We start from the raw sequence: 24,155 nt of genomic DNA, 5'->3' as shown, positions 1-24,155 counted from the left end.
TAATTGTCACTCCATGTAAATCAGCTGTTCGCTCACTTTTTATTACTTACAGAACATATGGATGGAGTAATGACACACAACGTTAGGATTATCTTTTACATTTTCAAGCTACAGTGTAATAAGTCATTCGTTGTTATTATTTTATGGCGTCATGAGCACAGCGTTTTCTTAAGACTACTCTAAAATGCAAAGAAAGCATTTGCAGAATTTCCAATATTGCACCATTCGCAATAAGTCTCGTAAATATACCAGCAATACATTAACATCAAGATTAATTAATGCATCTTAGTTGGCTCATGCACTTTGCAAATCCAGCGATTTCCTACAAATGTAAGATTTTTTTTTTAAATGCAGAACTATATCCAAATGAAAACAACTTACTTCGATGTCGTCATTAGAAAAGCCTTTCGTATTTGCACACAAACTGAAGCTAAAAACTACAGTATTTCACCTGTCTTTTCGGTGCAAAAGCCAGAGGGAGTCAATAATTTCATATCTTGTTTGTATGTACATCTTATTATAATGTAAAACTGTATTAAAAACAACCACATTAGAAAAAAATGACTGATGTCCAAATCAGGATGGTAATGTGTCGTTAATATGGTTCATTTGATTAAACTACTCACTCTTAGGTTTAAAAAATATTGAAATATTAATTTCTACCTAATGCGAGCAAGCAAACTCATAAAGTAAAATTAATGATATAATTAGCAATGATAAAACTTAACAAAAGTTTATTTAGAAAAACTGGCATCAGTGTCGACGCTGTAGTGACAGATCTAGACTAAAATTAAACTTTATTATTAGACTTATTTTGAGTATTCCTACCTTAATTTCTTTCAAATAAAATTGCTGATCACGCGTGCTACCCTACTTACCACTTATACCGTAACTCAAATAACATTCAATTAACTTCTCTGCCTCCCTGCCTCCAGTACCGCCTTTTGGCCAATAGAGTCAGGAATAAACTATGTGTGACAGGATTATGACTGTGTGTTACGGCGTCTCTGGAGATCTGGAGCCCCTGTATTTGAAACCGCGGTGAAGTTAGCTTGAAGTTCGAAAATGATTTTGGCACGCCAGTGTCTCCAGCTAAGCTGTCCTTTTTACAGGAGCTCAAAAGAGCTCAGATGAAGTAGCTGCAAGTGAAGTGAACTAGATTTAGTACAGACAGCAAGGGGCAGTTCTTTAGCTGGATGTGGGCTTGTGTGTCAACAACTGTCCATCTGTGTTTTTGTTAAATTTACTTAGACTTCTTTAAAAAAAAGCAGGATAAATTCCACAGAATAATATATTATTAGCTACTACATTAGCTAGATTGAGTGAATGGCCTCCTGTCATTTGTAACCCTTCTAATGGTTTTAGATTCCAGGGACTATTGATACAGTAATTAAACAGCCACCCCATACTGCACAGCATAGCATAATAGCTATGTTTGAAAATCAAGAAAATAGGAAAGAAAAGTTCATCTTTTCTCAGGATAACTCCCCTCAGAAAGAAACCTACTGTAAGTACCAGTTTCAATATGCCCAAAAAACAGTATGTCTTGGATAAGTGTTAGCTTTCAAAACCAATGTGAAACTGAAATAAAGCACAGGAAACCCAGAAATTACTGGAAGCTACTTATTAACTACTGCCGGATAAACAAAACTGAAGTCTTTATCGTTGGGCCCCCCAAAAAATTGTCATAACACGTTAAGAGTCCCCTTTTAATGTGGCTGATCACACTGTTAATCGCATCACAGTAACAGTAAAAAATATTGTACAGTAACTTGGTGAAAAGTTTCACCCTGACTTTAATGTTGATTCTCATTGAAAGCGGGTTTCTAAAGTTTTTTTTTCTCCATCTTAGAAACATAACTAAGAATGTCCACTCCATATTAAGAAAGCTCAAAGAATCTAACTGTTCTAATGTTCTGACTAGAACACAGAAATACAATCACATCATCCAAGTCCTGTTTTTATTGCACTGGCTTCTCATATGATACCATATACAGTACATCTTGTAGTGTCAAACAAATGACAAAGTTCAGGTGTCTGTGAAGCAGAAGTCCCTTTATTCATATGCATATGGAAGTCTGGCTTGTGACCACCAGACTTAAAAAATAAGTAGCTGAAGATGGTCCTTTATGCCTTAAAACACAAAGAGTTACTATGACATATTCTAAACAAATGATAAAACAGCAACACCTGCCAATTAATTATATCTAAGTTGCAGACTAGTTAGGAGTTAGTTCTTTTCATGTTCTGGGCGTATAGCCAGCTTACCAAATACATGCCCTTATCTTACTGACCAAGGACAGGCAGCATCTTTGAATACATTTGAGCACAAAACCTACGTCAAGCCACTAAACTGCATAGTTTGCAAAAAACATACAAAAACATGAAAATGATATTATTATCCCACTTCCTGGGCATCTCTCTTATCTCTTCATTCTTCAATCTCAAGGCTTTTTTACTCACATGCAGATAACTTAGCCTCCTAAGTGATCTTCTGCTTCCCTAAGCATCAATAAGACTGCTCTGGTTGAAGGATGCTGTCTATCTCAAAAACCGCCAAATAAACAGGAATATGCAGGTGGCAGAGCTTCCAGTCACACAGCCCTTAAACTGTGGAATGACTTACCGAACCTTATTAAGGATGTCCAATCTGCATCAGCTTCTTTATCAAGCTGAAGACACATCTCTTCAGTTTTTCTTATCCTAAAACCTCTGCCCCGGCCGAACAGCCACCAAAACCAAGGGTTTTCAAGTGTGGAGGCATATTACCACATTACAATCATATTTGCTGTGTCTAATCATTTTTAACTCCTTTCCTGCCTCTCTTCTGTCATCACAGTGCCTTTAGTAGGCATTGAGCTCCATCAAGCTCCATCCCCCATGACAAGGACTGCTCCTGGATTTCTAAAGCGCTGGCCCCAGTGGATATGAATCCCTACCAAACCAAGATCGCAGAACACTCAAACCAGTGGATAGGACACATTTGCTCTCATAATATCTTAAATACAATTCACTCTGCCTCACCATGCATGGCTGTGCATGTGAACTGTTTCTAATAACTGCTTGTCATACACAGCCAGGACCTGAAGGGGGAGGTCAACCTTCAGACCCTGAAACTCCAGAGATTTAGCTTTCTCCTTTGGAGAAAATTTCTATTATGTATAAAAAAATTACAAATGAAATGAATGGAATATTGCATTTTAAAACTTCTCAAATCAAAGCATTGGCGTGAAAGGTCAGGGGGCTTGTTTAGTGTGTAAAACACTTGGTTACAGAACCATGTGTGTTGTGGTTAAAAAGCTATTGACTCATGAAGAGCATCCCCCATCCCAGTGTATTGCCTGTCCAAAGGTGCTATCTTCCAGAAATAATAAAACATTACAGAAGAGATTCACATTCGAAAGCATGACCATGAAAGATAAGAGGGCCTGCTTAGTGTTTAAGCACTGCTTAGCCTGCTTGGTTGCAGCATTGTGAATATTGTACTTAAAAAGGTATTGACTTGTGAAGAGCACCCCCCACCCCATGTACTGCCTGTCTAATGGTGCCGTATTGAAAAAATCATAAAAAAATAAAAAAAGGTTCACAGCCCAAGCAAAGCTGGGAAAGGTCAGAGGACTTGCCTAGTGTGTAAAACACTTAGTTGCAGCATTGTGGGTGTTGTGGTTTAAATGCTATTGGCTCATGAACAGAATCCCGGTATCCCAGTACTTAGTGCCACATTAAATAAAACCATGAGAAAAAGAGATTCACAATGCAAAGCTGTGTCAGTTTTCTATGTAACAAAATCAGTTTGAACATCATGGGTATTGTTTTTTAAAAGCTGTTGAGTAAAGAACAGGAATTTTCCTGCTGTCAGCAGTATTGTGTACATAGTTGACCCTTACCTGAATGAAAATAGGACATAAAGGGTTTCAGAAATCAAACAAAGCTTTATTCCTGCTTACAGGCTGTATAACTGGAGACTACTTTGAGTCTATTTTGGTGCTGTTCTGCTTCTTATGGTCATATGTGGGTTGTTCACACGAACCCTTATTGAGGTGTATTTCTCGCATTGTGAACGTATGTACACAGCAGTCCCACAGTGTTCCAGTTAGTGCGTAATTACGTATTGATTGTAAACCTGAGGTTTACAAAAAGAGAATTAGCTCACTGATACATTTATGTAGAGGTTGTGAACATTTTCACAATTCGTGGTCTTTAAAATGCGTTTGGTTTGAAGGCTTTATGTGTTTCCCTTGCGAAGATATGGGCATTAGAATGTGTGTGGTCAAAATAATGTCATAAAAACGCCAAAGTGAAGGCTGTGAAAATATTCACAATGTACTTTACAAGTGTTTTCGTAACTCTAGGAGCTTTCGTGAAAACACTACTGGCGTGCCAAAATCATTTTCAAACTTCAAGCTAACCTCACCGCGGTGTATTAGAACAGGAAAAATGACCTTACCCTGACAGAAACAGTAACAGAAAATACATTTTGCTGTTATTATTTCTTTAATTGTCACTCCATGTAAATCAGCTGTTCGCTCACTTTTTATTACTTACAGTACATATGGATGGAGTAATGACAAACAACATTGCACCAATCACAGTAAGTCTCGTAAATATCCCAGCAATGCATTACCATCAAGATTAATTCATGCATCTTAATTGGGTCATGCATTTTGCAAATCCAGCGATTTCTTACAAAAGTAAGATTTTTTTAATGCAGAATTATATCCGAATTAAAACAATTTATTTCGATGTCATCATTAGAAAAGCCTTTCGTATTTGCACACAAACTGAAGGAAAAAACTACAGTATTGCACCTGTCTTTTCAGTGCAAAAGTCAGAGTCAATAATTTCATATCTTGTTTGTATGGTTTTTATGTACATCTTATTATATTTTTCTTATTAAAGTTTATTTAATCAAACTATTCTTTGAATTCTCTGCCTAAGAATATTAATTTAATGCTATGATGTAACAGTAGTTGACTTGAAAGCTACAGGAATATGAAGTCTCTGTTTTAGAAAGTAATCAAGTATGTACAGTATTTTCTCCTTTCAGTATGATTTTAATGTACTTTAATATCCATTAAATGTCCTTTAACTTTTAACTTTTTTCTCTCAGTGCAGTTTTAATGGAGTGTCCTGGCAGTCGTTGTCTGTAACACCTTTCTCTCTTGTAACGGTGTTAATGTCAAATGAGTCAGAGAAAGGTAGTAACCTCTTTCTTATTACTGCCTACTGTTGCCAGTGTACTTGTTCCGTTCAACAAATGACTGAATACTGTAGTCTGAAAATTTTTGGACCATTACGGATTTTATTCCCAAATCCTTCTTCCCATCCATAATAGTTTTCTTTCCCCCAGCTTGCTGTTTATCCTTTTCCTTCCTCCACATCTCTTCTCATAACCCTTGCTTCTTCCTGACTTTCTCTCCTCTTTTGGTAAAAAAGGAATGCAGACATCACATGATCTCAGTTTTTTGTATTACAGGTAGAATTAAACTGAATGATTACAAATAAACCATTTGGCTCCTCCTCAATTGGCAGAAATTAATCTGTTTCCACTGGAATCCACCTGTAACACTTTGGGTAGAGATGTGCTTCTTGTTGTTGGTTTTAAATGCATGTCCACATACAGTAGTTTCCTTTTCTGTCCAGTTTTTGTGCTGTTTAAATAGAAGAAAAAACAAAACAATGGAAGAAGTCCATGGGGTTGTCCTTTTCACTTTTTTGGAAGATTTTGAATATTTAAATCGGGTCTCAGCATAATCATTCTTCAAGACTAAAAAGTTAATTTACTTCAGCTTGTCAATTTTCTTTAAGCCCCAAAATGTACCTGCTTGCTCTAAAATGATTACAGAGCAGAGCAGCATTCTTTTCTTAATGTAGCACATGAGATTGCAAATGACATTTGCAATCTCATGTGCTAAATTAACAAAGTTTTCCTGAGATAAATTTCTTGAAAGTTCTCATTTTCAAAAAGTTAACCAAACCTCAAAACCATCTTTCTGCAAAACAGGACAATATAGGTGCAAAAGGCTCTAACAAAATCAAAAGACTTAACACATGCTTCAGATGCAAAACAGGACATCAATCAATACAATAGGGCCCAGAAATGGAATACTCGCTATCTTTGCTTCCAGAAAGCTATTCAAAAGATGATAACATCTGATATAGTAACATGGTTATATTACCCCTCACTGTCCTGTCACATTCAGTATGACTCCGTGTCCAATAAGGGTCTTGCCACGTCGCTATTAAGCCATGATTTGGACTGTGGTGACCTTTATTTCATTAGAGGTACAGTATTTGTATAACTCCACCTTTCTTTTTCCCATTATCTGCCCCCAGCACTATCACCATGCATTCAGACCCCTTTTTCTTCCAACTACTTGTTCCTGCTCCATCCTTCTGCAACACTAACTCACTGGTAACCTAATACAGTAAATGTATGCTTCAGTATTGACTGAAGATATAACAATTTTGGCTGTTATCTGTGAGGTAAGGTTTAAGTCATGGGACTGGTTGCTTTCAGCTGTGAACTAATTAATTAATTTCGTTTCACAAGCCTTACTCTGTTAACTGCAGATTTGCATTCATTGTTTTGTACAAATGTGCTTTAAAATTTGTGTAAACACAGTCATAAATGACAAAAGTTTTTCTCAAATCACACTTCATTCGTGGGACTTGCATTAACCATTTTGAAAAAGTATGTTTCAGGAATTGCATTTGAGCAGCTGAGAAAAACTGTAATATGGTCTATTTTTGTATCCCATATTTTATTAGACCTATTTGGACACCTACCCCAGCTCTGGCACCTCACAATCCTTCCTCCTGCACCTCCACAGCGGTGTGTTTGATCTTTCTTCCTGTTTTTGATCCTTTGTTAAGTGAAGACCTCCTAACATCCCGTCCGCTTAAAGTCTGCTATTTTGACACCTGTTTTTTTTTTCTTTTTTTATTTGCAAAAATTACAATACAAACTTAATACCCATAAATTACATAATATCAAACACCACAAAATAAAAGAAACAGGGTTGCTGTCGACAGGTATAAAGGTAAATTACTTTACTAAAGCTGTATTTTCTCCTCCACAGAAGGATTGTAACTGTTAGAAACTTTGACGTTTATGTTTTAATTTGAAATCTTTTTTGTCAGTTACCCATGTAACTAATTTGTAATAAACCGTCAACATTAACGACAGCACTTTGACTAACCCTGTAAAACAAAATAGAAACTAATATAACTCTCTTTCCTTTTTCTTACCACAAACCACTTTCCCACATACTACTAAAAACTACCATTTCCAATGTGTCTTTTCTTGAGAAACTCAGTAACAGGCTCAGTATTATGTGAGCTATAGTACCGGACTTTGAAAAGTGCTCGCAAATGAAAACTATTAGTATTCTTAGGTACAGAATTCAAGCCACAATTTCGACATCATAAAAATTCAAACAACAGAACATACTGTAACAATTTCAAATACAGTCTTTGCATATCATATAAAAGTTTTCAACAGGAGCTCAAAAATCGAACATAATCATTTCCAACTTAACAGAACTTGTGGAAATACAACACCTCTAACAATGTCTGACAAATATCCAGACATTGTGGCCATCCTGCTGAACAGTGCTGGACTGGTTCCTCACACGCGGTCCTCAGGACCCCGGATACGGCGGGCCAGCTGGACGTCCATGGAGAACAGGGTGACCCGCTTGGCATGCAATGAGCACAAGTAGGAGTCCTGGAACAGCCGCACTAGGAACGCCTCTGCAGCCTAAGAGAGGGCAGAGATGTAGATCAGAGACACCAGGCGCGTTTCCCAACAGACAGACAAAATGACCACAACAATTTGGTAAACCTGGATTTTGCAAAGGCTCACGTATTGAATTCATATTATATAAATACAAGGAGCAGATGATGTGAGCATAAAAAATGCGTCAAGTAGTTAGTACACCAAACATGGTATATTTCCACTCATCAATCTGCTTTCCAACTGCTTCTTCCAATTTAGAGTCACAGGGGAGCCAGATCTCAGCATGCAAAAGACCCAAGGCAGTGTACACCCTGGACGGAATGCCAGTCTATCCCACTAGAATATGTCATGGTTCATAATTATTCAAGATCCTTAAATAATTTTAAACTGTTAAACAAAATAATTTGCCTATAACAAAGCTCAAGACTGATTCTGTCTCAAGGCTAACAATTCAGGAACATTTAACCACATTTGATATGTGGAAAAACAATCACAGTAAGATCAGTAATTTACAGAAGACACTAGGTCTGCTGCTACAGTCCAATAGGTGGCAGTAGAGGGCTCAGATTCCTGGGTGATTACATTGCGTTGTACAGATAACCAGGTACAGCTTCAGGTATATTGTACCATGCATTGGCAGACAAAGACAGGCAATAGATGTGATGGGATCTGGCCATTTCTGGAACAATTTAAATGTGAATCTTTATATGTATACTCATATCTGATGTAGATGTAAATATAAATTCAAGTACACAAGTATGTCAATGGTGTAGAGTGACAGTAAAGTACCACTAAACTCAAAGACAGTAGACCACAAGGTAAACCCACAATCTCACCTCTTGAAGCGCGGTGATAGCGATGCCCTGCCATCTGTAATCCATCAGAAACATCTGCTTACACACCTCGCGTACCTGGAACCACACAACATCTTTAGCGGCAGATCAGTAAAGGCTTAAATGGTCCTATTTAATGTCCCTGCAAATGTCTGAAGCTGCTGGTGATTAACCCCCCCCCACAAAACCTTCTAGAATTGAGTGGAGAGACACAAGTAAGCAACTTGAGTTAAACTCCTACTAATTTTACTTTGTTTTTTAGCTTCACTGCTCCTCACCTCACTCATAGCTTCCAGGTAGTGGGACTATGGTAGCAAAACACAATGATACCAGACAAGCATGCAGAGTTATTGTCAGCATCAGTGCTCTTCTGTTACCAAGAAAACATGCAATAAAGAAGTCCATTGTATACAGTGCACTGCCTTACTGTATTTCCACCATTTGTGTAGCATGAGTGTGTATAAGACATTACCACTCTGGCGAAGGGGCGTTTGCGTAGCAGCAGCTCAGTGGATTTCTGGTACCGGCGAATCTCCATCAAAGCGCGGGACCCTGGACGGTACCTACGCTTTTTCACTGGCTTCTCCCCTTGCACAAAACAAATAAGTTAATGCACTGTTCACACAAAGATATGAGGCAACAGACTGACCAAAAATATAGACACATACAGTCTGCACTCACATATCAGTCACACACTTTTCTTCATAAACTTAGAGATTTATATATATCGCATATATCTGTTTATTCCAATATTTCAAAAGTAAGTAACTGCTGTTCAGATAAACATAATTTTGGTTGGGTATATACTCCTACAAAGCATAAGGTTAGCAGATTAACCCGCCTCAAAAGAAAATATGAAGAGAATGTCAAACTATACTGTATAATGCACAACCTATGTGGCCAGGCTTGGCAATGACTAGTGTACTTCAGTGGTTAACTGACATGTGATCACAATTATTTTCCCATGGCATATTGTATGACTGGATCACAAAAAAGACAAATTTAAGGACCTTTACAGGAGCAGCACTTTGCATTCAGTTGTGTGTGTACTGATTTTTTATTGCAGGAGCAGACTTTACAAAAATTAAATGATTAAAGTGACAGATGACCATGCCATGCGCGACCATGACCTTGCAGTATCCACGCACTGCCTAAGAACGGGAAGTAAAATGATCAAGGATCAAAACCACCCTGGAAATGCACTTTTTATGAGTATAAGAGCCTGGTCCTCTAGGTTCAAAGAAAGCTTCTACAGCACAGACATAAGACTCCTAAACTCCACCTCTTAAATTCTCCACCCACTTACACCCCTCTGTTTTGCATTGAACTCAAAACACAACCACAACTTTCCAGTGAATTTACAGCCACTGCTGAACTTTGCACACAGCTTTGCTATCTAAATGCTGGTTAAATAATAGCTGCTACCCTGTTATTGTCTCCAAGAACTGAGATGTAATTTGTTATGTCATTTTCTGTCAATGTTATGTAATATTTTATGTCATTTGTCATGTTTGAGGAAAACACGGAAGTAAGCATTTCATTGTACTCAGGAACATGTGACAATAACCCTGAACTAAAATATGAAGGGAGGCCAATACAATAACTGAGACACAGAGGGACAGACAGGCAGATGGAGACACACAGAAACACAGCGAGTCACAAGTGGTGGAGCTTCGCACTGACCTGCGCTGTCAGATTTCTGGGGCGGTGGCGGAGGGGGTGTAACTCGGCGCTGAGGGACCTCAGCCTTCCTCTTACGAGCAGAACCTGGTTCTTCCTGATTTTGTATTTTGCTTTGCTGAGTCTGTGTAGACCAGAACAATCAATCTACACACAGATGTACTGGACTGGACACAGGCAAAGCTAAATACACACATGTAGAAATATGCTTATGTCTAGTCAGGTTCACACTCCTTTCAAGAAGTTATTCTCCAGGACCTTTCCAAGTGAGTGTATTATGCAGTGTGAGCATGTATGTCCAGTGTGAGTGTGTGTCCAGTGTGAGTGGATCCAGAATGTGTGTGTATCCATTGTGTGTATCCAATGCGAATGTATATCCAGTGTGTGTAAAGTATGTATCCCTTGTGAGTGTGTATCCACTGTGTGTACAGTATGTATCCGTTGTGAGCGTATATCCAGTGTGAGTGTACAGTTTATCCATCGTGTGTGTATATCCAGAGAGTTTATCAAGTGTGAGTGTACAGTTTATCCAGTGTGTGTCTATCCAGAGTGTGTGTATCAAGTGTGAGTGTACAGTTTACCCAATGTGTGTGTACTGTATATCCAGAGTGGTGCCCAGTTGAAGTGCAAAGGACATTACTGCTCTGGTGGAAGGGCCCCTGCGTAGCTGCTTGTTAGTAGATTCCTGGACCGGGCTGACCTCCATCATAGCACTGGTCCCTGGAAGAAACATACTTTGTCCATTAGCATCTCTCCCTCTATAACACAGACCATTTAATGCACTGACCACAAAAAGAGACAAGGCAACAGACTAACCATAGACACAAATCTGTAAATACGGTTTGTGCTCACATATCCACCAATGTGTTTCCTATTAAACTTGCAGACGCTCACTTGCAAAAGGATGTGACAGATAACCAATACAAATGATACCACTGGAGTGATAAAATTGAATATTACAAATTCAGTGATAGGAGTCAGAAGAGAACCGACATTTACATGTGCTGGCTTAAAACAGGAACTGCTTTACATTTGAATAAAATCATAAAGTAAATCATGACCTGGTCTTTCGGATCCCTGGGGTGGTAACGGAGGGGGGGGATCTTGGCGCTTAGGGGCCACGGCCTTCCTCTTGCGTGTAGAAGCTCTCGGATTCACCATTTTGCTGTGCTGAGCCTGAGTAGACATGGAAAGCAAATCCTCAGACAGATCTACTAGACCAGATATAAGGAAACCTAGCCATTTTTGCCTGAACAGGAAACATAAGATGAATTAACAAGCCCTGCCCTGCAATTATATCTGTAAACCAACATCACTTGTCCCCCCCTTTCACATGCCTGCCTCCAAACCTACCAAGACCAACATGAGAACATGCCAGTATATCATTCAATATTGTTCTGTCAGTGGTTTTCAACCTGCAGACTCTCACCCATTTTAGAAGGTGTGAGAAGTTGCAGAAAATAGATTATATGAATGCAATTTACCAAGAGTGATAAAAAAGATTAATATTAAGGTAGAAAAGCATTTAGGTCTAACTCGGCTTAAAGTCTGAAATGCAGTACAAACTAAAACACATGACAAAATGGAATGCCTACCAACAATGATACTACTTTACACATGCATAGCCTTAAAAACTTTAATGCTACCTAAACCATTTTCACTCTATATCTGACCTATTTTTTCTTGGAAAAATTTTTGAATGTATTGTTGCAATTCATTAAACAGGAAACTCAATGGAACCTGTCTGATTTCAGACAATTACACAACACACAAACTACCCTTGTTAAATGTTAAAGTTACTGTATTCTTATGACTGCAGAATACACAGGGGGTTATTTGCAATGATGCAGACATAGGGTTTCCCAATAAAAGAATTTATATTTATTTTTAAAGGAATTTCTAGACTACTTAGTGGTATACTTTGTGTACTGTTATAAGTCACAGGCCGCACTGTGTTCGAAGTAATTTTGTGCGGTTAGTGATTTTTTTCAAGTGGCAATGCTAGAGTAGAAAGAATGTGTAAAGTGATATAAAGTGCTTCCACAACTAAAAAAATGAAATCATCCACATTAGAAGAAAAACTTTAACTTGTAAGATTAATTAATGCATCTAAATTGGCTCAAGCAGTTTGCAAATCCAACGAGTTCCTACAAAAGTAAGATTTTTTTAAAATGCAGAACTATATCCGAATGAAAACAACTTATTTCGATGTTGTCATTAGAAAAGCCTTTCGTATTTGCACACAAACTGAAGGAACAAACTACAGTATTGCACCCGTCTTTTCAGTGCAAAAGCCAGAGGGAGTCAATAATTTCATATCTTGTTTGTATGTACATCTTATTATAATGTAAAACTGTATTAAAAACAACCACATTAGAAAAAAATGACTATGATGTCCAAATCAGGATGGTAATGTGTCGTTAATATGGTTCATTTGATGAAACTACTCACTCTAACATTTAAAAAATATTGAAATATTAATTTCTAGCTACTGCAAGCAAGCAAACTCATAAAGTAAAATTAATTATATAATTAGCAATGATAAAACTTAACAAAAGCTTATTTAGAAAAACTGGCAGCAGTGTCGACGCTGTAGTGACAGATCTAGACTAAAATTAAACTTTAATATTAGACTTATTTTGAGTATTCCTACCTTAATTTCTTTCAAATAAAATTGCTGATCACGCGTGCTTCCCTACTTGCCACTAATACCGTAACTCAAATAACATTCAATTAACATCTCTGCCTCCCCGCCTCCAGTACCGCCTTTTGGCCAATAGAGTCAGGGATAAACTATGAGTGACAGGATTATGACTGTGTGTTACGGCTTCTCTGGAGATCTGGAGCCCCTGTATTTGAACAGGAAAAATGTCCTTACCCTGATAGAAGCAATAACAGAAAAGACATGTGGTGTTGTTGTTGTTATTTCTTTTTTCAAGTGGCAACGCTAGAGTAGAAAGAATGTGTAAAGCGATTAAAAGTGGTTCCACAAATACAAAAAATATAACCATTCACATTAGAAGAAAAACTTGCGTCATTCTATAATTTTTGTCAATGTTTATTTACATATTATAAAAATATTTGCTTTATTTAAGTGAGGTTGCCTTTTCCAGACACGAAGTCCAGACCATGCATACACACGGAAAGAGGTGCAAACACTGCACTGCACGTGCTACCTAATTTACTCCAACAGGTATGCAAACACACACTGTGCATTAAAATAAAATAAAGCTGTAAAATAACAACCCCCTTTCTTTATTAATTAATTTATTAATTTAATTGGGTCGTTTCTGGTCGCCCTGAAAATATGCAGCAGGCCGGATTCACAGCCCGATTCTATTGGAACAGGAAAAATGACCTTACCTCGACAGAAGCAATAACAGAAAATACATTTTACTGTTATTATTTCTTTAATTGTCACTCCATGTAAATCAGCTGTTCGCTCACTTTTTATTACTTACAGAACATATGGATGGAGTAATGACACACAACGTTAGGATTATCTTTTACATTTTCAAGCTACAGTGTAATAAGTCATTCGTTGTTATTATTTTATGGCGTCATGAGCACAGCGTTTTCTTAAGACTACTCTAAAATGCAAAGAAAGCATTTGCAGAATTTCCAATATTGCACCATTCGCAATAAGTCTCGTAAATATACCAGCAATACATTAACATCAAGATTAATTAATGCATCTTAGTTGACTCATGCACTTTGCAAATCCAGCGATTTCCTACAAATGTAAGATTTTTTTTTTAAATGCAGAACTATATCCGAATGAAAACAACTTATTTCGATGTCGTAATTAGAAAAGCCTTTCGTATTTGCACAAAAACACAAGGTAAAAACTACAGTATTGCACCTGTCTTTTCGGTGCAAACGTCAGAGGGAGTCAATAATTTCATATCTGATTTGTACGTACATCTTATTATAATGTAAACTGTATTAAAAGCAACCATCACGTTAGAAAAAACTGACTATGATGTCCAGGATGGAAATGTGTCGGAAATATGGTTCATTTGATGAACTCTTACGTTTAAAAAATACTGAAATATTAATTTCTAGCTACTGCGAGCAAGCAAACTCATAAAGTAAAATTAATTATATAATTAGCAATGATAAAACTTAACAAAAGCTAATTAAGAAAAACTGGCATCAGTGTCGACGCTGTAGTGACAGATCTGGACTAAAATTAAACTTTATTATTAGACTTATTTTGAGTATTCCTACCTTAATTTCTTTCAAATAAAATTGCTGATCACGCGTGCTTCCCTACTTACCACTAATACCGTAACTCAAATAACATTCAATTAACTTCTCTGCCTCCCCGCCTCCAGTACCGCCTTTTGGCCAATAGAGTCAGGAATAAACTATGTGTGACAGGATTATGACTGTGTGTTACGGCGTCTCTGGAGATCTGGAGCCCCTGTATTTGAAACCGCGGTAAAGTTAGCTTGAAGTTCGAAAATGATTTTGGCACGCCAGTGTCCCCAGCTAAACTGTCCTTTTTACAGGAGCTCAAAAGATTTCAGAATAAGTAGCTGCAAGAGAAGTGAACTAGGTTTAGTACAGACAGCAAGGGGCAGTTCTCATACTGATGAGAACTACTGACTAGTTATTTTTTTTAATTGTTCTGAATAAAACCCCCATACAGAGAATTATTAGAGTAGCAAAACCATGAGTTCATCTGCTGCCACTGGACACAGATTAATTGATAGTAATAAATAAAACTATTAAACAACATAAATGCACAGATTGAATGGATTCAAATGATCTTTGAGTGATGAACACTAATTTGTGAAGAGGAATAAAACTGCGTTCATACTCAGGCTAGAAAGAGACAGACTGATACTATTACGGCACAATTGTCTGTAGACCTAAGGATTGTATGGATGGGGAAGAGATGGACTGAGAAGAGTTTAGCAGGAAAGACCATCCTGGGTAGGGAAGTGTTTAAGAATGTTCACTAGGAATGACAACACCCAAGATCAAAGCCTTATGAACTATTATGGAGCTGATATTTGGCTTAACCCGTTTGGCTGAGGGCCGACCTCCTAGCCATAGGACGAGGAGATCAGGACCCCCACGCAGGGTAACCTAGGGGCAGCTGCAGAGGTGGAGTTGGAGTGGAGGTGGGATGCAAAAGTCACACTCGATGGAGAGAGATGTCATGTTGGTATTTATAGCGTTTGGTGGAGGAAGGATTAAGGGAGTGATTGCTAATTACTAACGGCTGGGAACGATTGAGTGTGGTTGTTCTCATCCCTCCCGAACTTTCGTTATATAAACTCCATAAAGAGAAGAATCAGTGCCGGGGTTTGGAAGAGTAGAATCAATCTCAGGGTGTGGAAGAGTAGAACCAAAATAGGCAAGACCTGGCACACCAACACACCCAGTTTGTCAGGCAATTTTTAGGGACATTTATTATTTATTTCAAAAACAAAAAAAGCAAAACAACAAATTGAAAGAATAGAAAAGGCACAGTCTTTGAATAGAAAGGCAAAATCCATCCACTCATCTTGTTCAGGGTTGCAGGGGAGCTAAAAATACCATCAACAGCACACCAGTCCATTGCAGGGCACACACAAACACAACACTCACACACACTCACACTAGGCCAGTTTTTCCAGAAACCAATTAACCTACTAGTGTGTTTTTGGACTGTGAGAGGAAAGTGCCCACTGGAAATCCATGCAAACACAGGGAGAACATATAAACTCCACACCAACAGCAGAGATAGCACAGGTAACTGAACCCAGGGACCCACTGTGCTATGATACCACTGCACCACCGTGCCTTAGGAAGGCTATAGTGTCTCTGAAACACTGTGTATAAAAGGTAAAGCAAAAATCTGTTACATTTCCTTCACCCTTTTGGCATGTTGATACAAGCAATTATTGAGGACAATATTTTTTGAGGAGAGAATAATGATAAAGCTGGGGTTTTGCAATATTTAAAAACAATGAGTTCAAGCAGGGATGTTTACCCCTTGAAGCTGACATTAGAGACAGGTAATCCCAGAGGATCAAAGTACATTTTCTGGAGAATTTCTGTGGTTAATAATAAACCACAGGTGTAAGAAAGTTATAATAGAAATTCAGGAGGAAGGGTAGACCTAATCTCACACTCGTCAGCTCACCAGCATATATAAGTCTCGCAACTGGGACTCTCTCATAGTCCTCCCACCACCCCTGCAACAATGCCCTGGGTCAGTTCTCACAATACTGGGGGGTATGGGCTGTTAGCTCTCTCAAACAGGTGAACTACGCCAAACATACACTGCATTTTTCATACTGAATAAACTACTGAATAAAAGAAAACACACAAAACAACATAAAAACACTGGATAGAGAACAGAAGGAGGAGACGAAGAAGAGATAGAGAAGAAGGAGATAGAAACAGAAGAAACATCATCATCTGTCTCTTGCTCTATCATGTCTACTGTATATTTCTGCCTTTTCTTGTGGGATGGTAGAGGACCTTGCTCTGATCAGTCTTGGAGACCAGAATCTAGCAAATTAAGTCGAGCATTGTCTTTGAGAGCTTGGTGTCATATTATTTTTAGAAAATACTGATTTCATTTATTGTAGAATCTTCTAGATAAAGAGGATTCTATCCTAATTTGATGATGCATTTTTATAATAGGGAGAGAGTTTCCGTTGTCTCAGGAAGAGATCTATTGCTGAGTTGTATTCTTTTATTGAAAGTGCTGGGTATTTCGCTTTGCCTCTTCCGCAACCCTGTATTGGATAAACGGAAGGATAGTATTTCTCTTGTTGGCCTGTAAAGGTACTGCAGAGTGTTTCAGGTTACAGGCTTACGTGTGCGTTTTCTGAGTCTGTTAGGATGCAGGCCTCTGGAACGCGTACAGTAGTTTTGTGTGTTATGTAACATTTAATGTTATATGTTGTGCAATTTTTTGTGTTGTGTGCTTGTGTTATAATATTGTTCTTGTTACTAAATACCTGTCCAAATGTAGACTCTGATATTGGGAAAACATCTATTACTTTGTTCACATTGCTAATGTCTTTATTTACTTTAAGTTAAATGTGTCAGTATCAAAATATAGCAGATATAGAGTACAAAATAAAGATAGCTTGCTTTTGCAAGAAAAATGCTTTATTGCTAGTAAATTACACATATACTGTAGATGTTATTGTGCATCTCTTGTCACACAGCAGGTGTCAGAAATGTAGTCCATTCACCACAGCCCACTTATACTTAATAACTGGCGATGATCTAGAAGAAGAGAAACACACATCACCAAGGTGGCCTGAAGGTACCAAAAGTTAACTAAGTTTTGACAGCATTCTGGAAAATGCAGCATGGATGGTACATTTTTCAATTTGTACATATTGTTATAGTTAATGATATTTTCTATGTTATTTTGTTTTATATCTGCATAAATATACAGTTTTATAGAGAAAGAAAAGCACTTTTAACCCGCTAAATTGTATAAAAGAAAATGGAAGCCAACATTGTTCTGGGCTACACGGATCATGCAAAGGGTTATTAGAGCTCAAGCCTGCAATAGACTCATTAAACATATGAACAACAGAGCACATTCAGTTGTAGGGCGTATGATAATAAACAGTTTTATTCCAAATTGTATGTTTAATATTCCAAATTCCACTTCTTTAGTGGCAAATTTCTTTAAAACACCCCCTGCCTGCAAATGCAAACCCATCAACATTTGTCATCAAAAACAAAGTTTTGGACTTACACTGTTGATCCAGCTTGTGTATGCTGAGACACGTGTAAAGACTGTAGGCTTCCTGTAAACATTACAGCCTAATGAAGACACAAAGCTGGTCACTCCATGAACTTGGTATCTTCCACTGACAACACAGTTCAGGGGTCCTCCAGAATCCCCCTGCAGGACAGAGCAGATTACAGAGCAGGGGGAAAGATTAATCATCAAAGCTCTGGCATTTGAATAGTACACAAAGACAGTCCTTGCAAACAAGTCAGTGTGTCAAAAGTTACACCTAAAGAAATGTTTTTTTATGGGATAGCCGTCTTCATGATCAATGCAAACAATTTGGTACTTAATGCAGCTGTGAAACAAAATACAAGCTTAAGATCAAACAAAAAAAAAGCCACAGCTACGGTAAAACAATAATGACAGAACTGATATCTGGAGTGGATTTACTTACGTTACAACCTGATCTGATTCCATCTCCACCAGCACAGATCATGGAGGTCTTAACAGTTGATCCCCACCAGGAGCTGCTGGAGCAGGTGGTGTAGTCTACACTAGGGAGGCTGGCCTGCTGGAGGTTGGCTGCCAGCTGTCCATTGGCTGTTAACAAAATTTCTGATGTTACTATGAATTTATAGCAATTTATTATCCCCAGTGCCTACAACACAATTCTATTGTGAACTCTGAAGTCCCCAGGTGATGATTCACTGATACTTCCCACCTAAAATATAAAGCAGTGTGTATGTTCCTCCAGCACACCTGCCTTTTAAAAATATTTAATACCTTGTCATGGGCCACATCAGTACTAACTGGAGACACTCAGAAAGATGTAAGAATCACTATTACACTAAGGGTTGAGAGAGTCCTGTCTGGCTAATTCCCACCTAAGGCTTAGATTTTTGGCACACAGTAACGTCTGATCTGTGCTCAGAGTACTAATTTATTTCTGGCAAAAGGAAAGATGCCTGGGTTTAGAGGAAAGCATCATTACTAGTGAGGGAGAGTCTCCTTTAAAACATTTAATGCATCTTCTTTAAAATATCTGAATGCAATACGTAATTGCATGTATATGCTAAGTAAAGTGCTTTTTTGCAACAAAGCACGCAGTATTTTATTATCTTCAATCAGTTTATTTATCTTCAATTTGAATACTCATTTCATCTGAATACATTACAGAACTAATAAGGATACACTGATTTGTACTCCTGTTTAGATTCAAATGGGTTTTGTCAATCAGAAGACATTTTCCTCTTACAAACTTACTGCTAGTAAGTCCCCATCCAGTGATGTAGCACAAACTGTTTGAAGGAAGGATGTAGCCACTACTGGGCAGTGTCGCCAGAGCAACATAGGAGTTCAGAACAGCACCCTGAATCAGCTTCACCATGGCAATGTCATATCTGCACATAACACAGGGAGCACAGGAAGAGACCAGTTCAGTCAAATATATTTCAAAGGAAGGCTGCCCTGAGTGAAAAACACAGACAGGCTCTGAACGCACAGGTGAATATAAGCAATGGTTCACTTTCAAGGCTAGTTCGATAACTTTGTGCACAAACTCTAGAGGACAATACAACTGATTTAAATATAAACTTTTAGGTTCTGGGGAAAGGAATTGACATGAGCTAAAACAGGGCAGGAAATGTTGTGAAGAGGAAATGAACAGGAAAAGATGCCCCTTGCCCTCCCTGATATCTCAAATCTCCTGTCTATCTCCATAGCAGGTTATGCTGAGAAAAGCATCACAATCCTCTAATAGTTTTTATAAGTCATCTTCCACCAAAACTTTTAAAAACATGCTTATTTACACTTATTGATTAATCTACTGACCAATTCAGAAGTAACAGAATCTCCCAAAACATTCATTAAAACAAATGCAACACAAACCCAATTGCAGCATTGTTAGACCAGCTGGGGTGAACCACAGCCTTTTCCACAGGAATGAGTTGCTCCTTCCCTTCAATCCCATTAATATTGTGTTCTCCCAGAAAAGCAACCATAGATGCTCCACTGTTAAAGGAAACAGAATTTTTAATGACGTCTTCCTCCCTGATCAGGTAGGTGTAATATCAAATATGAAGAAACATGAGAGGGAAAAACTTTTGACCTTCTATGATGCAACACTGAATTCTGTCCCTTTTCCCAGTCCTAATTAACTAGAGATAGTCACATACCTTTGGATGCAGTGGGCAGCTGTCAGAACCCACCGGCTGTGAATCAAAGTGCCGCCACAGGTGTGGTACAAACAGCTACCGGAGAAAATCCGCAACGAGACCTGAACCCAGCACCAACAATAAAAAGAACACTGTGTGAGGACAGTAAACAGAAAATATGGACATGATGCATTCAAGATTCCTTGCTGTGCGAGCACTTCATCCAGACCAGGCCGCTTTATATAAAACCTCCTCACTTTACTGTTTCTACATGAGTTTCATTTAAAAATCTTCACAAGATATCTAAATGCATATTGGAAATATTTAGGTGCCGATGTTGACTTTGTATAATGCTTTAATACTTTTGTTATACAATATAACACTTGATATTCATGTCTATAGGTCAACCAAAAATTATGTAATACTAATACCAAAAATAAATTTAAAAATCAAATTCTTAAAATGATTTTTCAGTAGTTTTTAAAGATAAGCCTAGATTACCTATTACAAGCAGCATTATACTACAACTGCTACACGTGTATTGTTCTTATTTTTTGAGGCCTTTTCCTTATATGACAAATCAGTTATTTACTCCAAGTTATGCTGCAGTGAAGTCAGCACTATCCTGCAGTCCAACATCATGAGTCTTCCTCAGATCGTCAATACTTTTCAATTCTACAAGAAATCTGCTCTCTTACCTGCCAAGGCCAAGAGTAGGGAGTGGCGGTCACCCCTCCTACAACACGCAGGGTTGTATTTCGCGGTGCTTTCTCCAGATACTGCACCTCATCTGCATGTCCTGAAATCATGGAAAGAAAACTCACTCTTTATCATTATCCCACTTTTGTTACTACGTATGCCCTAGACATCTTGATTGGAAGAAAAGAAACAATGTTACTCTGGAATCTGACACTTCCATTGTGAAAGGATCCGTTCCAGGACTGTTCAACTCCGTGTCTGCCAGGCTGTTCCATGGATGTTCACAGTGTCTCATGTCACTTTAGGTTTGTTTTCCGGCTAATTAAATTCTGTGAGACTCATTTTGAAATAGCAACTTATTTTTATTGTTTTCACAGACTTCATGTTCACATGCATTTCAATGCAGAAAAAACAAAATGGTTTTAATTACACAGAGTTCTGTTTATGACCTTGTCATATTTGGTAGTGCTTTACAAAATAATAAAAATAAGTCATATAAAATGCAACTTACCAGGCAGAATGAGGAGCGCGGCTAAAACAACATAGGGCAGCATCTTGCGAGTTGTCCTTCTGCTCTTGGTTAGCTCTCAGTGAGTTTTTATACCCCAGATGCTGTGTGAAGCCCAAACATTCCACATTCCTTTGCAGGAAATGTCTCATGACAAAATGCCAGACAACTGACATCAAACCTGCTACTCCACATCTTTCATGTGTTTTTACTTCCTAATTCCTAATTCTGTTCTGTTGAATAACATTCAAAGACCGGAAAATCCAAAGATAGCAGTTGAGTGCTTATCATTTATCATATTTAGATAGATAGATACTTTATTGATCCCGTGAGGGCAATTGCAGTGCAACAGCAGCTTAACACAGACAACACAGCCACAGTGTAACGAATGATACAATAATAATAATACAATACATACAATACAATCAGTACAGTGAGAAGTGCACTACGAAGAGTTACAAGAGTCACAGTCCAGAACACACAAAGAACAGAACAGTACACAAAAAAGTCATATTGCACAATACAAATATAAATGTACTGCACAGGTCCCTGGCATATATTGCCCAAAAACGGTTTTAAATGAGAAAAAGAAAAAGAACAGATGTATCAGTTTACTGTTCAGTCCAGAAACAGGTCACTGTCAATGTTGCCTCTGCCCAGACACACAGTGGATGCGCTGTACAGTCTTACGGCAGAAGGCAAGAATGACCTCCTGTAGCGCTCCCTGTTGCACCGTGGATGGATCAGTCTATTGCTGAACGTGCTCTTCATTTCTACAAGCATGTCATAGAGGGGATGGCAGACGTTGTTCATGATGGCCTCTAGTTTGGACACCATTCTCCTCTTGGCCACTACCTCCAGGGGGTCCAGGCCAGACCCAATGATGGAACTTGCTCTTCTGATGAGCTTGATCAGCCTGTTAGAATCCACTGCTCTAATCCCAGAGCCCCAGCATACCACTGTGTAGAAAATGGTGCTCACCACCACCGACTGATAGAACTTACAGTATGTAGCATCTTACTGCATACATTGAAGGACCTGAGCCTCCTCAAGAAGTAAAGTCAGCTCTGACCCTTCTTGTAGATGACCTCGATGTTCTTAGACCATTCCAGTCTATCGTCGATGTGCACTCCCAGGTACTTGTACGAGTCCACCATCTCCACGCCACTCCCATCGATGTAGACAGGAGTAGGTTTGACCCTTTTCCTCCTGAAATCTACCACCAGTTCCTTTGTCTTTGTTACATTCAATTGCAGGTGGTTCTCCCCACACCACTCCACAAAGCTGCTGACCAGTCCTCTGTGCTCTTCCTTCTGCCCACCCTTGATACATCCCACAATTGCAGTCATCTGAGAACTTCTGCAGGTGGCATGACTTTGAGTTGTATTTAAAGTCCGAAGTATAGAGGGTGAAGAGGAACGGAGAAAGAACCGTCCCCTGAGGAGCCCCTGTGTTACTTACTACCTGTTCAGACACACAGTTCTGAAGTCTCACAGACTGTGGTCTGCCTGTCAGATAGTCAGTGATCCACAAGATCATGGAGGCACCAACTTGCATCTCCTCCAGCTTCCTCCTTAGAAATAAGGGCTGGATAGTATTGAAGGCACTGGAGAAGTCGAAAAACATAATCCTTACGGTGTTGCCAGCCTTGTCCAGGTGTGAGTAGGCCCTTTGCAGCATGTAGATGATTGCATCCTCCACACCAACATTGGGCTGGTAGGCAAACTGTAGGGTGTCCAGTGATGAACTAACCAGGGGTCTCAGGTGGGTTAAGACCAGCCTCTCCAGTGCCTTCATGACATGAGAAGTCAGCGCAACTGGTCTGTAGTCATTGAGGACAGAGGGGAGCCCTTTCTTTGGTACCGGGACCAGGCATGATTTCTTCCAGAGCACAGGGACTTTTTCCAAGTGCAGGCTCAGGTTGAACAGTCGCTGGAGCACTCCGCTCAGCTGATCAGCACAAGCCCTCAGAACTCAGACCTTATCTGGTCCTGTGGCCTTACCCTGGTGCAGCCTCTTCAGCTCCCTCTTCACCTGGTCAGCCGTGATGGTCAGCCTGGCCTGGGGGATGGTGCTCATAGCGCTGTCAGTGCTGCAGGTGTTAATGGTGGAGGTGTTGGATATACAGTATAAGTTATCACTATAACTTTAGATAAGTTTACAGATTGTTGTCATTGTGTTCGTTAAGTTATTTACTTAAATATATAAATGCTCCAAGGACTACAATTGTAAACTGGTTTATAAATTGAAATCTAAAGTACAGCACAATTTCTGCCCTGTATTTAGGGCTGGCTTAGGAGAACTACCAGACTGCCTAGGGCCCAGAGGCCACCAGGGGGCTCCTCAATATGTTTTTTTATCAGCACCTTCAAATATGAGTCAAAAATTTCCTCCAGTGACTCTTTCTGTTGCTGCTGTGCTAGGCTAATCTATTTGTTAGTTATAAAATATAATATTATTAGTTGTGAATGTAAGTGTTGGGGTTAATTTCACTGTCAATGTAGTAAATGACTCTCATCTTTGACATAAGATGAAAGTGTCAGTGCGGTTTCAGCTGCTGCTACACTGAATGTTTTTCATTTAATTTTAAAAAGTACTGTAGTAAATGTTGTGATTGTATTAATAATTGTATTAATGTTTAATTACATCTAACATCTTTTACTTCTGTTGTAAACTATGTTGAAATAGTTTAAAATTAAAAATATGTAGTTGCAACTTGTAAGCGCACATCATCCTCCAAAAGGAAGTACCTATCGGGTGCTGGGAACAGGAAATGCAGAAAAGAAGAGCAGGATAAGCAACCTCCAAACAGACGTGTGACAAATCAAGTCACTGCAAT

The 24,155-nt window shown here is 38.7% G+C and overlaps 2 protein-coding genes across 2 annotated transcripts; both read right to left on the bottom strand.

Annotated features, from left to right (window-relative positions):
* Positions 1-7,630: 7,630 nt before the first annotated feature.
* On the bottom strand, positions 7,631-11,415 carry LOC148836275 (histone H3-like centromeric protein A). Its single transcript, XM_088914663.1, has 6 exons — positions 11,316-11,415; positions 10,895-10,974; positions 10,258-10,378; positions 9,047-9,162; positions 8,578-8,652; positions 7,631-7,762 (listed from the first exon to the last, which is right to left on the bottom strand). Exons 1-6 carry the CDS (start codon positions 11,413-11,415, stop codon positions 7,631-7,633), a joined length of 624 nt encoding a protein of 207 aa, XP_088770789.1.
* Positions 11,416-17,355: 5,940 nt separating this feature from the next.
* On the bottom strand, positions 17,356-21,394 carry LOC148836274 (chymotrypsin-like elastase family member 1). The gene is made up of 8 exons (XM_088914858.1): positions 21,320-21,394; positions 20,808-20,908; positions 20,131-20,231; positions 19,844-19,966; positions 19,220-19,356; positions 18,411-18,556; positions 17,978-18,127; positions 17,356-17,493 (listed from the first exon to the last, which is right to left on the bottom strand). Exons 1-8 carry the CDS (start codon positions 21,360-21,362, stop codon positions 17,476-17,478), a joined length of 819 nt encoding a protein of 272 aa, XP_088770984.1. The 5' UTR covers positions 21,363-21,394; the 3' UTR covers positions 17,356-17,475.
* Positions 21,395-24,155: the final 2,761 nt, after the last annotated feature.

The sequence above is a fragment of the Atractosteus spatula genome, chromosome 4 (genome assembly GCF_055471065.1).
Source record: "Atractosteus spatula isolate fAtrSpa1 chromosome 4, fAtrSpa1.hap1, whole genome shotgun sequence".
Taxonomy (NCBI): domain Eukaryota; kingdom Metazoa; phylum Chordata; class Actinopteri; order Semionotiformes; family Lepisosteidae; genus Atractosteus; species Atractosteus spatula.
Note: the sequence above shows the minus strand (reverse complement) of the source record. Positions and strands in the feature narration are given on the sequence as shown.

What these genes read in the sequence shown, in the direction of transcription:
- LOC148836274 (XM_088914858.1), bottom strand. Translation starts at nt 21,362, where the DNA reads ATGCTGCCCTATGTTGTTTTAGCCGCGCTCCTCATTCTGCCTG. An exon ending in CCTACTCTTGGCCTTGGCAG is followed by an intron (nt 20,232 to 20,807) that starts GTAAGAGAGCAG and finishes TGCTGGGTTCAG; the next exon opens with GTCTCGTTGCGGATTTTCTC. An exon ending in GAATCAGATCAGGTTGTAAC is followed by an intron (nt 18,128 to 18,410) that starts GTAAGTAAATCC and finishes TCTGTCCTGCAG; the next exon opens with GGGGATTCTGGAGGACCCCT.
- LOC148836275 (XM_088914663.1), bottom strand. Translation starts at nt 11,415, where the DNA reads ATGGTGAATCCGAGAGCTTCTACACGCAAGAGGAAGGCCGTGGCCCCT. An exon ending in CCAGGGATCCGAAAGACCAG is followed by an intron (nt 10,975 to 11,315) that starts GTCATGATTTAC and finishes TGTTTCTTCCAG; the next exon opens with GGACCAGTGCTATGATGGAG. An exon ending in AACGCCCCTTCGCCAGAGTG is followed by an intron (nt 8,653 to 9,046) that starts GTAATGTCTTAT and finishes GTGTGGTTCCAG; the next exon opens with GTACGCGAGGTGTGTAAGCA.